At 40.6% G+C, this 15,585-nt stretch overlaps 1 protein-coding gene across 2 annotated transcripts; it reads right to left on the reverse strand.

Annotated features, from left to right (window-relative positions):
* Positions 1-368: 368 nt before the first annotated feature.
* srla (sarcalumenin a) lies at positions 369-14,924 on the reverse strand. 2 transcript variants are annotated; one of them, XM_089117137.1, is made up of 8 exons: positions 14,504-14,924; positions 4,934-5,464; positions 4,349-4,864; positions 3,770-3,868; positions 3,238-3,333; positions 3,027-3,143; positions 2,679-2,912; positions 369-1,976 (listed from the first exon to the last, which is right to left on the reverse strand). In XM_089117137.1, exons 1-8 carry the CDS (start codon positions 14,559-14,561, stop codon positions 1,171-1,173), a joined length of 2,457 nt encoding a protein of 818 aa, XP_088973263.1. In that variant the 5' UTR covers positions 14,562-14,924; the 3' UTR covers positions 369-1,170. The 2 variants fall into 2 exon arrangements, with proteins under 2 accessions (XP_088973263.1, XP_039550630.2); XM_039694696.2 differs by having other exon boundaries at positions 377-1,976; positions 4,349-5,467; positions 14,504-14,920.
* Positions 14,925-15,585: the final 661 nt, after the last annotated feature.

The following is a 15,585-nucleotide window of genomic DNA, read 5'->3' on the forward strand; positions in this document are numbered from 1 at the left end:
ATGTCCAGTTTTTGAGACATGCTGTGTTGTGTCGGATGGGAAAGTTTATGACACAAGAGTGTGTTAAGAAATATGACCAACACAAGGCTGTGGACTCGCCTTCCATGTACAGCTTTTATTTCTTGGTGGCCACTTTTGGTCTCTTACTATTGAAGATTGTTAAACAAATAAGAGAAGAACTAGCAACACAGTATTTAGTGCAAATCTCAATTAAAAACTCTTATCAATTGTATACTCAGGCTACAGCATTCACAATTCTAACCCATGTAGGAGTCATAAATACTTGCTTTCATGTGTATAAATGTTTTACACAAATTACCTTCTTGAAATTTTATAATTCTATATAGATAGATGCATAGATTGCCGCTATCAAAACAGATAAGACTGATCATTTACATAAACAGTACTTCATGTTAAACCAGAGGTTATTGCACTGAACTGTGATCAGTATTTTTATTGCAGTCAGTTTTATGATGTGCTACGCCATCTAGTGGACATCTTGGATTCTCGTACGTTCTACATGTTAAAGTGAAAAATCGTTATCATTTGTCTCACAATTCATCCATTTATTTAGGTATTTTATTCACGTAAATATCCAGTTTATTTTCTATATTGTGTAAATCAATAGCCACAAACAAATGTTAATGTCACCACAGTATTAACATGCAGTAGGTAATATGAGTGAACTCAACGTGAAATTCTCATCTCATTTACCAACAACTCACTAAATTGCACTAAGGAAAACGATCAGTATGTACAAGTGGAACAGAAGTACTAATGAAGTCAAGATAAACTTTCTACCACATATAGCATATTCACATGACATTCAAACAAGAAATAAATAACATTATGACATGTTATATTCTGAACATAGTATAAATAAGTAAAGTTTTGCAAACCGATTGAAATCAGAGCAAGGAAGAAACAGAATAACCGAGAGAAGACACTGATTCCCTTCGTTCAGATCTGTTTTATACAGACTGGTAAAAGTATCTGTTTAACTTGGCTTCCCATTGACGTGAATCTCACAAATGTTATGTCACTCACTTTTACGCTCTCCCTTCCTTGCTTTATTTATAACCTCATTCAACATTCATTCAACGCTTTGGTGCCCTCAGACTTGACTGATTGTGCCTCAGGTAGAAAATAAACCCTCACTCCGTTCTTCTTTTACTGTCTTCGCCAACGGTTTTGGGGTTTCTCCTTGGCTTCTGCAGCTGCCTCTTCCTTGGCTTCCCTTTTCTCTGCCAAACTGCTGAGCAAAGCCGGCAGGTCATCTGTGATGGCCTTATCGATCTTGTCCAGCAGGCATCCTCCTGTCCAGCTACAGTATGAGGAGAGGACCTTAAAGCCACCGGGAGGATTCACTCCAAAGAAGTCCCGGTACGCTTCCGGTTCTGGCAAGTCGAACTTGCTCACATTGGTCTTGGCCAGAATGGACTTGAAGATGTAAAATTTGTCAGGGTCACTGACGATATCATGGAAAACCTCATGTGGGTCACTAAACCAGCCCAACTTCTCATGATACGTCTGCAAGTAGCGGTCGACCAGGAGGGCGTGGATGCGCACGCGGATGCCGTGCTGGCGGATGAAGGCGATTTTGTTTTCCAGGCGGTTCTCGATGACCTGATTTAGGTCCTCCAGCAAGGAGATCTCCTCGCGTTTAAAAAGGTCTCTATTGGTGTCAGGATTGTAGTCCTGTGGCCAGAAGGAGCTCACATAGACGCGCGGGGGTTCAGTCACATTAATCAGGGGGGCCATGCTCCAGAAGAGGGCGCCGTATACACGCATCAAGTCCTGGGTTGTCAGACTGTCGGCCTTGTTGAGGATGATGCGGATCTGCGACTCGCGTCCCTTCATCTGTCTGAACAGCATTTCCAGTTCTAATCCTACATCCAGTTTGGTTGGGTCAAACACCAGGAAGATGAGGTCGGCGCGGTCGATAAACCACTGGCACACTTCGCTATAGGGGTACCCTATAGGACAACACAAATTGTAAATGTCTCCAAATGCAGAATGTTACTTTTATCTTAGAATCTGATTCCTATTCAGAAATGGTTCTTTTGAGAGAAAAAACGCACACAGATCCTGAGGGAATACCGCACTAAAATACTCTGTAAAGTGAAACGATGACGCCATCGAAACGCCACCAGTGAAAACTAAAACTAGGGCCTGGTTTCACAGACAGGGCTTAGATAAAGACATTATGCCTTAGTTAAATTAAGACATTTAAATAGCTTTTATTAACATGCCTTAGAAAAAAACATTACTGGTGTGCATCAAAACAATGGCACTGATATATTTTAAGATATGCCAGTGCAAGTTGCTTTCAGTTGAACCTGCTCACACATGCATTTAAGACTAGGGCTAGGCTCAAGCCATAACAAAACCAGCCCAATTTAGCCTGGGTTTCCCCTTGCTGCCTTGCCGCAGCACGATTTTTATTCACGCCTCTTTTCCCAAGCATGTTTTCCTTAGAAGTACTAAAATAATTATTGAAACCATTAAGGAACAGAAATGGTTAATCTTAACGACTACCATCCCTGCTTCAAATAAGCCACAGCGTTTCGCAATTTTCAATTCGGATTAAGAGGTGGGTCTGAATATCCTCTTTCAAATATTAGACTCTTTGTATTTTTATATCTTTATATTTGTCTCTGTCAATGCAGTCTTCTCACCTCTCTCTTGTTGTTTGCGGTTCTCAATGATTCCAGGTGTGTCCACAAATGTGACGCGCTCCAGGAGTTTGTGCGGCATCTCGATTCCCACCAGCTTTTCCAGAAACCCCTGACCAAACTTCTCCAGTGGCGAGAAAGAGCGGGAACTGTCCGCAGCCATTACAATGCCCTCAATGTTGCGAACCTTCTCCCCGTGCATTAGGACAGTGTATTCTGAGGTTGTGGGCTCAGCCCCTGAGAAAGCAAAAGAGCGAGATGGAGATGTTGAACTAGTATTCTCTTATGTAATAGCTCATTTAATGTGGTTCTTTCATTGAACATTCATCCATTTAATGACTGATGTGTTACCAGTGTAAAGCTGTTGTGAAGAGTCATGGAGACCCAGAAGATAATTGATCATGGAAGACTTGCCAACGCTCCAGGGACCAAGGAACAGGACCATGGGCTTAGAGGTGATCTCGGCATCTGATCAGTGTGAAGAAAACAGACCGTTTAACTGAGGCGAGGGCTTCATTTTGACACTTTTTGTGGTTTAAAATGTTGTAAAACATCCATTCACCTGATACTTCATGCTGCCTGAGTTCATTGTATTTGTAGGCATTCTCCAAGGGTTTAATGGCAGTGTTGTAGACATGCTGCAGCTTCTTCAGAGCGTCTATGAGAGGTAGAGTTGATGAAATGATTACAAAACAAATAATTATAAGCAGAATGAACTTGTTTATAATTTGATCATTTTCTGGGGACTGATTTTGGTTTGCATTATAGACATTCCTACGTATAAACATTGCAATAAAGAGTCAAGATTTTTTTCACTGTAAAAAATATATATATTGTTGGCTTAGTTACCTGGTTGCCATTTACAGTGCACATTGGGGGAAGTTCAATAAATTCTTGAAGCGGTAATATTTCTGAGCAAACAATTTATGATTATAACTTATGATATTGCACACTATGAGCTCACACAAAATTGTTTTAGTCAAGCTAAGATGTAACTGGTTAATGGAGACATAACTGGCCTGATATGGTAAATACTGAACAGCCCAGGATGTAATACTTTATTTTATCATTTTTATTTTCATTATATGACTCACCGACATATTCCCGTGAAGGTTCAGCTGTTGCAAGACGCAGCGTCTCTTCAATATGAGATCGATCTCTTGCGGCAGAACCTGAGGGGGTTGTTTCCTTCACTGCCAGAGAAAAAATAGCCAGAATAAATCCTGAATCTCATGTCATCAAAATTTTGGGTAGCCAAACCATTGATGGCCATTGACTTCTACAGTGTGGGGGATAAATACTATGGAAGTCAATGGGGCCCATCAATTGTTTGGTTACAGAGTACAGACATTCTTCGAAATACCTTCAAAAGAAGAGAAATTCTTACAGGTTTGGAACAACATGAGGGTGAGTAAATGATTTTTTGGGTGAACCGTCCCTTTAAGGAATCAGCTGTGGAATCAACAGGACTTTGTCACAGTTTAAATTCACACCTGAAGTAAACGAGATCTCTGAGCAAGAAGCTGCGTCTGTATTTACACTAGAATCACAATCACAGGAAACAATGTATTGACTATTATTCATCTTAGTTGACAAGAATAACCTGGCTCCAAAAACAGAATACAACTGTTATTTTCATGTTAACATTAAATGTTGACTGAACTATACTGTACCTTCGGCAGATGCTTTAGATGCTGGTATGTCATCTGACAATTCTTCCACCGTTACTTCTTCAGCCGTTGCAGGAACTTCTTCTTCTACAAGCTTCTCCGTTGCCTCTTTGGCCAATTCAAGAACCTCCTCAACAACATCTGCTGCAAGTTCCTCAATCTCTTGTTCAACCTCAGGAACTACTTCTTCCTCTGTTACAGTTTTCTCTTCTATGTCCTCTTCCTCTGCTACATCTTCTGATATTTTTTCCACTTGCTCCAATAGCTCTTCAGTCTGAGAAAGTTCCTCTTCCTCAACTGCCTCCTCTTCAATCTGAAGACCCTCCTCTACCTCAACTATCTCTTCTTCAGTCTTTGCCTCTTCCTCGCCTGCCTCCTCTTCAGTCTGAAGACCCTCATCTACCTCAACTATCTCTTCTTCAGTCTGTTCCTCTTCCTCACCTGCCTCCTCTTCAGTCTGAAGCCCCTCCTCTAACTCAACTACCTCTTCTTCAGTCTGAGAAAGTTCCTCTTCATCACCTGCCTCCTCTTCAATCTGAAGACCCTCTACCTCAACTATCTCTTCTTCAGTCTGTTCCTCTTCGTCACCTGCCTCGTCTTCAATCTGAAGACCCTCCTCTACCTCAACTACCTCTTCTTCAGTCTGAGAAAGTTCCTCTTCTTCACCTGCCTCTTCCTCTTCAACAGATTCCTCAACAACCATTTGTGCCTCTAAATCACTGTCTACCTCCTCCTCCTCCTCCTCCCTCACGTCATGTGCCTCCTCAAGAACTTCCCCCTCGACCACTTCATTGGATGGCTCTAACTCAAATTCTGCCTCCTCTTCATGTGCTTCCTCCTCAGATATCTCTTCAGAAGAGGCCTCATCTTGACTCAACTCATCAGATCTCTCTTCTGAAACTGCCTCATCCTCTTCATCCTCGTTAGAGCTGACATCTTCTGCCTCAGTGTCAATATGAGCACCCGTGCCACAGGGTTGGCAGACAGGTCTGTTTGGTGCAGGAGTGTCATTGGAGGAGCTTTGACTGATATCCTCTGTGCCATCACAGCAGTTGAACAGCTCGCCTTCAGACTTCAGCTGAAGCGGCAATAGTGGCTCATTCTCAGACCCCACTGCATCTGCTAAGGAAAACAATCAAATAAACCAATACAACTCAGCACATTCCCACATTAATACACTCACCCAAAGGACTATTAGGAACACCTGTTCTATTTCTCATTAATGCAATTATCTTATCAACCAATCACATGGCAGTTGCTTCAATGCATTTAGGGGTGTGGTCCTGGTCAAGACAATCTCCTGAACTCCAAACTGAATCTTGGAATAGGAAAGAAAGGTGATTTAAGCAATTTTGAGTGTGAGGTCATAAAATATATTATATTTAACACATTTCTTGGCATTCAAAGTGCTTGGAAGGGGGAATCTCCCCAACTACCACAAATGTCCAGCATCCACCTGGATGATGACAGCAGCCATATTGTGCCAGAATGTACACCACACCAGCTTATTGGTGGAGAGTATATATATATATATGGGGATGATTAGGAGGCCATGATGATGGACAGATCCCAAGGGACAAGAGTCAGGACCTCGGTTTAACGTCTCATCCGAAGGACCGTGCTCTTTGACAGTATAATGTCCCCATCACTATACTGGGGATTTAGGACCCACACAAGCCCCTTTTCCACCAAAGCATTTTGAGAGCCGGTTCGGAGCCGGTGCCTGCACGCGAACCAGTTCTTTGTGTTTCGACAGCCAAAGAACCGGTTCTCGGCCAGGAGAACTGGTTCCAAAGCGGCACCAATTATTTGCTGGACTAGAACCGTTCTTTTACCACGTCATGCTTACATCGGGGGCTGGGGCGGGTTTAGATGTGTTCTAAACATCTTTTCTGACCATAATGAATTGCAGAAACACGATGGAGTCCGCCTTTGTAATTGTTCTGCTTGAAGTTAACGCAAGCGTTTCTATTTTTGTAAAAAAAAAAAAAAAAAAAAAAGACAAGACAGGGGTACATAACTTATCAGAAAAGATTACATATCAAACGAAAAGATTAAAAGACTTACATATTTCAATTGTTTTTAAAGCTTTCTTGGCACACGAGTTAGAGATAATCCGAAAGTAATGTTGTATTCGCAAGCGTTTCTAGCTAAGACGTATGGCGACAGACATAACGACGTCGTTCCCTGGGCGCTCTAGTCAGTGAAAAAACAAACTAGTTGAACCAACTCCGAACCAACATTGAACCAGCACCAGTTTCGAACCAGTTCTTTTTTGGTGGAAAAGGGGTAACAGACCACAGGGTGAGCGCCTCCTACTGGCCTCACTAACACCACTTCCAGCCGCAACATGTTTTCCCCGGACATCTCCTGGTACTGACCAGGTTCAACCATGTTTAGCTTCAGTGGGCAACCATGTTGAGCTACGGGGTGATCTGTCTGCTGGCATAGTAAAGTTCTTCAGCAACAAGTCGCATCATGATATTTCAGACTGAAACATTTTTAAATGTTGCTGCTTTAGCTTAATTTCTGGTCTCAGTGAAGTGTAAACTGATTTTTTGAGTATTTTTGGTTGCCGAACTATTGATGCATCACCAGTACAAGTTGCATCTCTGCCCTCCTCATTACATCACTTCTCCTGAAGAGAAGTATCTGACATACAGTATAACATTAGCATTTAGCATTCTGTGTTTAAGACCACACTTTCTACAATGTCACTGTAAACAAAACACCGTGGTTACTGTCCTAAATCATGTGGGGGGAAAAAACTACATCTGAAAATGTAGCTGTAATACCATGGTGTATGAACAACATAACTTGGCTGCTTTGGTGCTAATATGCAAGTCTGTGTTGATGACCCATGTCTGTGATTCATGCAGCGATGAATGTGCTCGATGAGAGCTAAATGCTTTTCATGTGAATCACATCCTGAAATAGGAAGCAGAGCTGGCAGGAAAAGAGAACGCCAAGTCTTTTCTCTTCATGTGGCTCATTAGAGCAAGGTTTATTTTTCATACTGTCCTCCGGATCTGATAAGGGTGTTAGCATGACGACTTTGTACCAAGATTTCCACCTCTAGGTTTAATGTCAAATGCTTCCACTGAAACGTACAGCTCTGCTTTCATGCAAACAATCATCAAATTGTAAATATCGGTGCATTCATTTGTGGATTAATTTTGTTTTCTGGAATAATTTTTCAGTGGCCTTCAATGCAATTCACAGAGATTTGTTATGTACTATATTAAATGCCTACTTTAGGACTGCATTTGAGTATTAAAGTGTAAAAAATGCATATTTAAAGGACAAATTAGAGTCTATAGAAGCTTAATGTGTTCCGTCAGGCGTTTCCTAGAACCTTTTGAGTTCTTTAAAACTCAGTCAAGAACCATATGGCTTCTCTATAGGAGTCTATGTCTATATCTTAAAAGACAAACCCCAAATTCATCTGTGGGCCCAGTTTCACAGACAGGACTTAGATTAGGCCAAGATTAGGACTTACTTCTAATAGGACATTTTATAATGGGCCCTAAAACATTATTGACGTGCATCTTGAGACAACACTGGCTCTGGCTTATGTTACTAGTATGTCAGTGCAAGTTGCTTTCAGTTAAACCAGCTCAAAAATGCATTTTAATCTGAGACTAGAGTGAAACTGGGGGAAAGTGTCTTCCATACGCTTCAGCAAAATTTCAAAATCATGCTGACAGCAGAGGGCACCAGATTGGCTATAGTTAGTTCAGATAAACATGTTCCACCTTTGGCATTTGACCACTTGCTTGTAAAAATTATCTCTTGACAGGCTTGTGTGTTCCTTAGAAGTCTCTAATTGTAATATGGCTAAGTGTGATATGTTTTGCACACTTAACTTGCTCACAGACCCAGGAGAGCTTTAGGCCATATAGTCAAAAGTGTACAGTAAGTTTTAACAAAACCATGAGTGCGCTAAAACATTTGAAGGCCTAATTGGCCATGTTATGTCGTAAGAGTTACTCTTTACTGCTATTACCAGTCTAAGATTACGTTTACATCATCGCAACAACGATATAATGTGAAAGAGTACTTATAAGTAAATAGATGAATGATAATGACCTCATAATGAGGTGTTTATTTAAATGTCACTGAAATTGACAGAAATGCTATTGTCATGAATATTCAAAAATAAGTGCAGCTCTATCATGAATTACCCCAACATGAAACCAAGTTTTATATATAGCCTATATATTTGAATATATATATATATATATATATGTACACAAGATCATCTGCATTTTTGACCTGCTCCTCTGACCTGCAAGTTGTAAGTGACAGAGAGCAGCCCATCCCCCTTTGACAGTTCTGAGGTGAGGACAGGAATGGACAGGTGCTCGCTCCCAAGTCCCAGGTCTTCACCATGACACAAATAGCCTGCCCGCTGAGAAAGAGTTTCTCTGTTATTCTCTGCTAAAATGATATTGAGGTTCAGCTTGTATATGTAAATTCCTTTTTTGGTACCATTGACTTCCTTCTGCCAATCTACTCTATTCTACTCTACAAGTACACAGTGATGGTCGTGTCTACAGGAGTGATTTTTCAAAGACAGCTGTGGTCACTGGGCAAAATCCAATGCAATCATGTGAGACACTTCTGGAAGGTCATTTTGAACTCTCCAGTAATGACTAAAGTCATTGTAGTCTTTTGAGTTTTTTGTAAGGTGATGACTCAAGTGTTAAAGGACTTACTGGTCATTTGGATCAGTTTTCTCAAGTGCTCCCAAAACCATCTGAAGGTATTACGATTCAAAACCTTACAAAAACCTCAAAAGTTTACAATGGCTTCAGTCATTAGTAGAGAATTATCATGTTTTTCACTTTGAATACTGATCCATATAATTAGCAGTTCCTTCTAAAGTATTTGGTAATAATTGAGTCATTACCACTGATCTTTACTTTAGAATCAATTAAAGCGCATTACTCTCACTAATTATGAAACTAGTTCTTAGGGAACAATATTGATTATTAATAGTGCTAATTGGCATTCAACTGAGCGCTATTACTTACTATTTCGTTAATCAGAGTTTCTTGTTAGTGTTTTAAACTAAAGGTACAATATGTAATATTTTTGTAATAATATATTGAAAAAGCACTTGCACAGTGTGATTGATATGGGCTATTTCATGCAGTTGTGTACTTACATTATCCCAAAAGTTCCCAAGGATTTGTAAATCCAGAGAAATTCCAGTTTTAAATAATGGCTCATCCCTTGTCATTGTCACTAATGAGGCATCTAATGTATATACCTATAAAACAGTATCTCGCACGCCACTGTTTTGTCGTTCAGTCAAAAAACGTCAACCGGTTTTGGGAAAAACAGAGAAATAAAACAAGTATCAATATCGACGTGGCGTTTTTGAGATGTCGAGTTTTGCCACAAACTTGGACTTGACAGAGACACCGCTCTCGCATGTGTTTTAATAGACGGCTAATATATAATAATAATAATAATATATATAATTTATTGTTTACATACCGGTATATTGCACTTTGTTTTTACTTCAGTGACTCTTTTTAACAGGTGACCACATCTATGTCAGTGAAATTATGAGATTATGACTGGTGTTGATTATTGTAAGTGTTTGTTGCCTTTTTGGAGTCCTTTATCTAATGGGCCTACCCTTTTCTCCATCCTCTCTGGGCCAGCATCCACTAACCTGGCCTTTTTAGAGAGCTTTCCTCTCGGGGCGAATGAGAGGATGCTTAATTGCTTTTTATCTGACATCTTTGAAAGACAGATGCAATGATCAATGCATCCATGGCAAGGATATAATTATAAAATATGACATGATTTTAAAAGTGAACTATAACACCGATTATGCAATACACATTACACATACAATTATTTTATTTAATGCTAATAAAATGATTAAGCCTATTTGGAGAGATAAATGTTTATAATGTGGAAATATGTCAGCTATCGTGTGATAAGGAAAATATGATTAGGCCTAGACTACTTGTTCTGAGCAGGTGTTGGCTGTAAAACTGTTGGCTAAGTTATAGACACCCATGCTAATTATCTGGGAATCATTCTCTAACATCAGTCAAGTTGTCATTGTTTGTGTCAAAGAAGTTGTGAATTTGTTGTAACATTAAAACAGAAGATCACGACTTACTCTGGTCAAAGTGATGCTCGAAGCTATAGTGGTTTCCTCTGCGGGTAAACGATACTTTCGGAAGATGTTGAAACAGAATCACGTGAACAATTCCAGGATATGCTTTTTTGTCATTGGTTGTTGCGTTAAATCTTACCCAGATACAATAGTGCTTATTTCTGATTGGATATTGAGAAGCCCCTTTCTTTTTTGTGATTGGGCAGGCTCGGCTAAGAACTCGACGGAGATGTGCTTGATTCCTGCCGGTTCCAAAGTGAGAGCGGCGTGGCCAGATAAATTTTGGGCGCTGCAGGCATTTTAAATATATTATAAATATTATAATTATTTTTTCCACGTTAGAAATACAATGTGTGGCGGTAGTGCATGACAAAAGACCGAAATGAGTGACTGTCACTCTCTATGCGAGACACTTGAGAGCCCTAAAATATTGTGATCAAACGTAATGAATCTAATTAATTACCTCATACATGAACATGATTTGAGAATTTCATACATCTCAGGGTCGTGAAAATGACATTTGCCATCGTTCCACCTTCCTTCATAGCGCCATCAAGCTTTGCCTTTTTTATTGTTTTGAAAATGCGATCTCTGGCGGCTAAAACCTACACATTGCACCTTTAATGCTCGAACAGTATTCTAAGGTTATGCTTACACGGAAACGATTCTGAAGAGAAAACGCAAAAGTGGCATTGCGTTATCACTTTTTATTCTGCGTTTAGACGAACGCTATGGGTGGGAAGTCCGCGTGCATATGGTGAAGCAAAAGTGTGTGAAATTCGATGTAGTATGCACTCCAGGCGGCTAGGTGGCGATGTGAAGCACTGCAACCTTCACTGTCTAGCATACCTTTTTACCCGGGAACGCGACGGTGGAGGGTTTTTAAGATTTCCACTCTGAAGGGTTTAAGCCCCAAAAACGCCATCGCCGTGTAAACGTAAGGCACATCCGATAAAATATTTTTACGTTTTCACCCGCGATCGTTCACGTGTAAACAGGGCCTAAAGTGTTACTGATAATTCACATGGCATTTTGTCTGTTTGGTTCAACCTGGAATCATTTGTATGAGGTGACAATTTTATATAAATTCACATGATGTGATTTGTACGCAAGTATTAGCCTGGCTAAAGACAAACCACGTCTCATTGACATTGAGACGTGGTCTGGGAACCACACATTCATTTTCTCGTATTTGAGGCGTGGTTTACGAATGCCCAGAGCAGTTTATTGGGTGCAATGTCTAATGTGTATCAGTGTCTATCTATTTAGTGCTACGAATGTATGTAGCTCTTAGCCATTCGTTTCAATTATACCAGATGACATACGTAGAGCGAAAGAAATTAAACGAGGAAGAAGACGATGGGTCAGAGATTTATTTGCGCTCTAAACTACTTGGAACAATATCTAAGGCTGCATCAAAAGGTAACTTCGCGTCTGCTGCCATGTTTGATCCATAGGTATAAACAAACTGCTTTGGTGTGTCGTATAAACATTGTCATCGTCTTGCTGCTCCCTCCCTGTTCTGTGATTGGTCCCCTTGCTAAGGCGAAAATTTGGTCCAAGGTCTATAGACTGCCTAGCAGCGTGAATAAAATTGCGCTGTGCAAAGGCAGTATGGGGAAACCCAGGCTACATAGATATAAGATTTATAGGAAAAAACTATGATTAAAGGTCCACACCTAACGAATTTAGCCACCTGTTCGCCAAAACTTGCCAACTTGGCAATTTGCCGTAAGAGTGTATTGATTTGGTTTCAATTTGCATTGATCTGATTTGATTTTATTTGTATACTGCATGTGTGGCTGTGTTTTCAAATACCTTAAGTGTGTACGGCTTACTGATTGTATGTGTATTGTGTAGCAACATTGTTTGGTCTGGTTTGCGAGTATCGTCTGCGTATGCTTGGCTGCTGTGAGTGGACTGTACAGGGAAAACCCCAGGTACTAAAACAGGCCCCATACAGTAGGCAGGACAGAGGCTTTAAGTCCTGTTAACATAATGGTTGCCCCTACAAGGCCTGCAAGACAGAAATAAAATCTGATTGAGACAGTACCGTTGTGACCGCAGCTGTGGACTGGAAGTGTAAATGCGGGTAGAAAGTACAAGGGGGGCGTGTAAGTGGAGCTGTGAAGCATGACCACGAAAACGCCCGAGGAAGAGTGTCTGATTTCATAGTGCAGTAGGCCTTTCCACCTGACCGTACAGACACAGAAAGAGAACAAGAACAATGCAAGGACAGACAAGGATAATACTTAATAGCAAGCCGGAGGAAGCTACAGTCCCAAACAGTAATGGCTTTCTTGCACTACTTAGAAACTAGAAAGTCACAAACTGTTTCTCTTACAGTTGATTGCAATTTTGAATAGAATCACGAATTCTATAGGAGTTTTAGGATCCATGATATATCGACCAGTGGCCACCATATCGGTAGATACCGATATGATAATAGAATCATGAATTCTATGGTAGTTTTTGAGAACAAGACATTTATATTTACTAGGGATCCACGATATATCGGCCAGTGGCCACCATATCGGTATCAACTGATACATATCGTTATCAGCCCAATATGAAAATTTGGCCGATATTAGACCCGATAAATAACATAGGATGGTTTTGAATAGCTTGAAATTTGATTGGAATCACTTAAAAAAAAGCATCATTATAATTGTGTTTTTGGGACATGGATTTTAATGGGGATACTTTTGTTTTTGTAATCAGGCTCTCAAAAAAATATAAAAAATTGTATTTATGTAACCCCTACACCCGGGTCCCACTCACCCGGGTCTCCGGCATGAGAGTCAGGCGCTCTAACAAGGAGGCTAAAGACTGCAGCCTCTGGCGTCTGTCGCTAGAGCGCCTATTGAGATCAGGGGAGTGAGGTTTACTCGCACAGCAACTACTAGCTGGCTTCCGTTACACTCACCCCCCTAAACCTCACTCTCATCCGGGTCACGGCACCAATGTAACCCCTACACCCGGGTCCCACTCACCCGGGTCTCCGGCATGAGAATCAGGCGCTCTAACAAGGAGGCTAAAGACTGCAGCCTCTAGTGTCTGTCGCTAGAGCGCCTATTGAGATCAGGGGAGTGAGGTTTACTCGCACAGCAACTACTAGCTGGCCTCCGTTACATTTAGATATATCGGCCAATATATCAGTTATCGGTTTTCAAATATAAAGAATTATCGGCCAAAATGATTATATCGGTCTATTCCTAATATTTATATCTGTAAGAATAAAATAAGATTTAGTTTTGTTACTGCAGACTACCTTTGTGCCAATAGCATCTCTGATATACCCGAGATGACAATGGCCCCGTTTACACCTGGTATTAAGATGCGTTTTGGTCGATCGGATAGTCGACTACCTTCCAGAGGTAGCCAAAATGCATCCGATCGGATTGCTTTCGTAGTGTAAACGCTCATGAGGTTCAATACTTTCAGTCACACAAGACCGTCTCCGCCTACTGACCTAAAGCGTAAACGTTATGGAAAGCGCTCTAGCCAGACGAGATTTAAACTTTACAGGCTGGTTTGGTTTGAAGACCAAACAAGTACCAAGCACAATGTTCTCTCTCCATTCCTGATATTAATGGATAGTATAGTAGCCTACAGTATTTATGGATACTAAAATGTTAAGGTCTAAATGTAACCAAAATGAAAAAGAGGAGTATGATTCAGAATAATTTACAATACGTTGATTTACACTCAACAATTGAACTGCTTTCATTTACTTTAACCACATATTCAAGTTCATAAATTCTGCTACCAAGAAACCCCACATTTCCATTCCGTAAAAAATACTTCACCATATACATTAGCTATATGAATATGCAACCGATGCAGCTCTCATCTTCGCCAAGGGCAAGCAATCCGATCTAGGATTTCAGATTATAGTATTATGCTAAAGCTGAGGCCAGTTTGTCCTAGACAAAAAGCCAGTCACTCTTAACATAGAAGTCAACTAGTTCAGCAGCCTGTCTGTGTTCAAATTTCATTTTTTTTAAGCTTCTTACCTGCAGTGGTGAGGACCAGTAGAGACAGCAGGCAGCAGAAGGGGAGGAAAAGCCTCATTTTGACTGCCAGGACTGTTCAGTTCCCTTCTCAGTCTATATATACCCCTGGAGAGACGCAAGAGGGCCTGCTGAGGGTCTGGGGGTGGGGCGGCGCTCATGGACATTGAAGCCTTTGCACAAGCGTCAGCAAGGGAGCAGCTGCCTTCTCCAATCAGATGGCCTTTAACCTTTGCCTACTTTTTGGTTAAGGGGACTAATGTGGAGTTGTAAAGGAAGATTCACTTATTCGCTCGGAGGGACCGAATCCAGTGACTGGTCACTTAAACAAACCATTTTGGTGCATTTATATTGAGATCGTACTAAACAAAAAGGAATGAAACGGAAGTTGTGATATTTTGACATATGTCCGAGTGAAACGACAAAAAAGACTTGATTTTGATAATGGGGAATTGATTGGATTGCTGTGATATCATGAGTACTACAAGTGACATGCATTGCCTAGCCCTTGCGCCAATAAACACATCATCAGAGAAGTCACTGCAAGAGTTCAAGGGTACATGAATTTAGTGTACAAATTAATCATTTATAGTTTCTTCAGTATTCCACAAGAAAAAAAACAACAACTGAATTGTCCATTTTGATTTCATGGGGACTTTAATTCTAGACAGTAAGTGACCACCTGATGGCACTTCTATTGACTCGGGTCCTAGAGGGCCACTGTCCTGCAGAGTTCTCAACCAGCTAATCAATATCTTTAGGATTACTAGAAGGGTTTTATGGGGGAGCTAACAGGACAGTGGCCCTTCAGGACCGAGTTAGTCCATCCCTGGTCTTGACTGGACACTTAGGCTAAAAGTGCCAGTATTACCATAATACACAGCTACAACATGGTATTTGTAGCCTACTTTATAGCATTCATTCTATTCATTATTGTATGCATGTAGTAAAATACTTTTTGTTGTGATAATTTTTTCACAGAAACAAAGAGATTAAAGCACAAATCCAACGAGACCTATTTCACAAATGAATGGCTTTAAATTAGCCTAATCAACATGGAAACCTTTTTTTTTTTTTTTTTTTTT

Source organism: Pimephales promelas, chromosome 2 (assembly GCF_988280905.1).
Source record: "Pimephales promelas chromosome 2, fPimPro1.hap1.1, whole genome shotgun sequence".
NCBI lineage: Eukaryota > Metazoa > Chordata > Actinopteri > Cypriniformes > Leuciscidae > Pimephales > Pimephales promelas.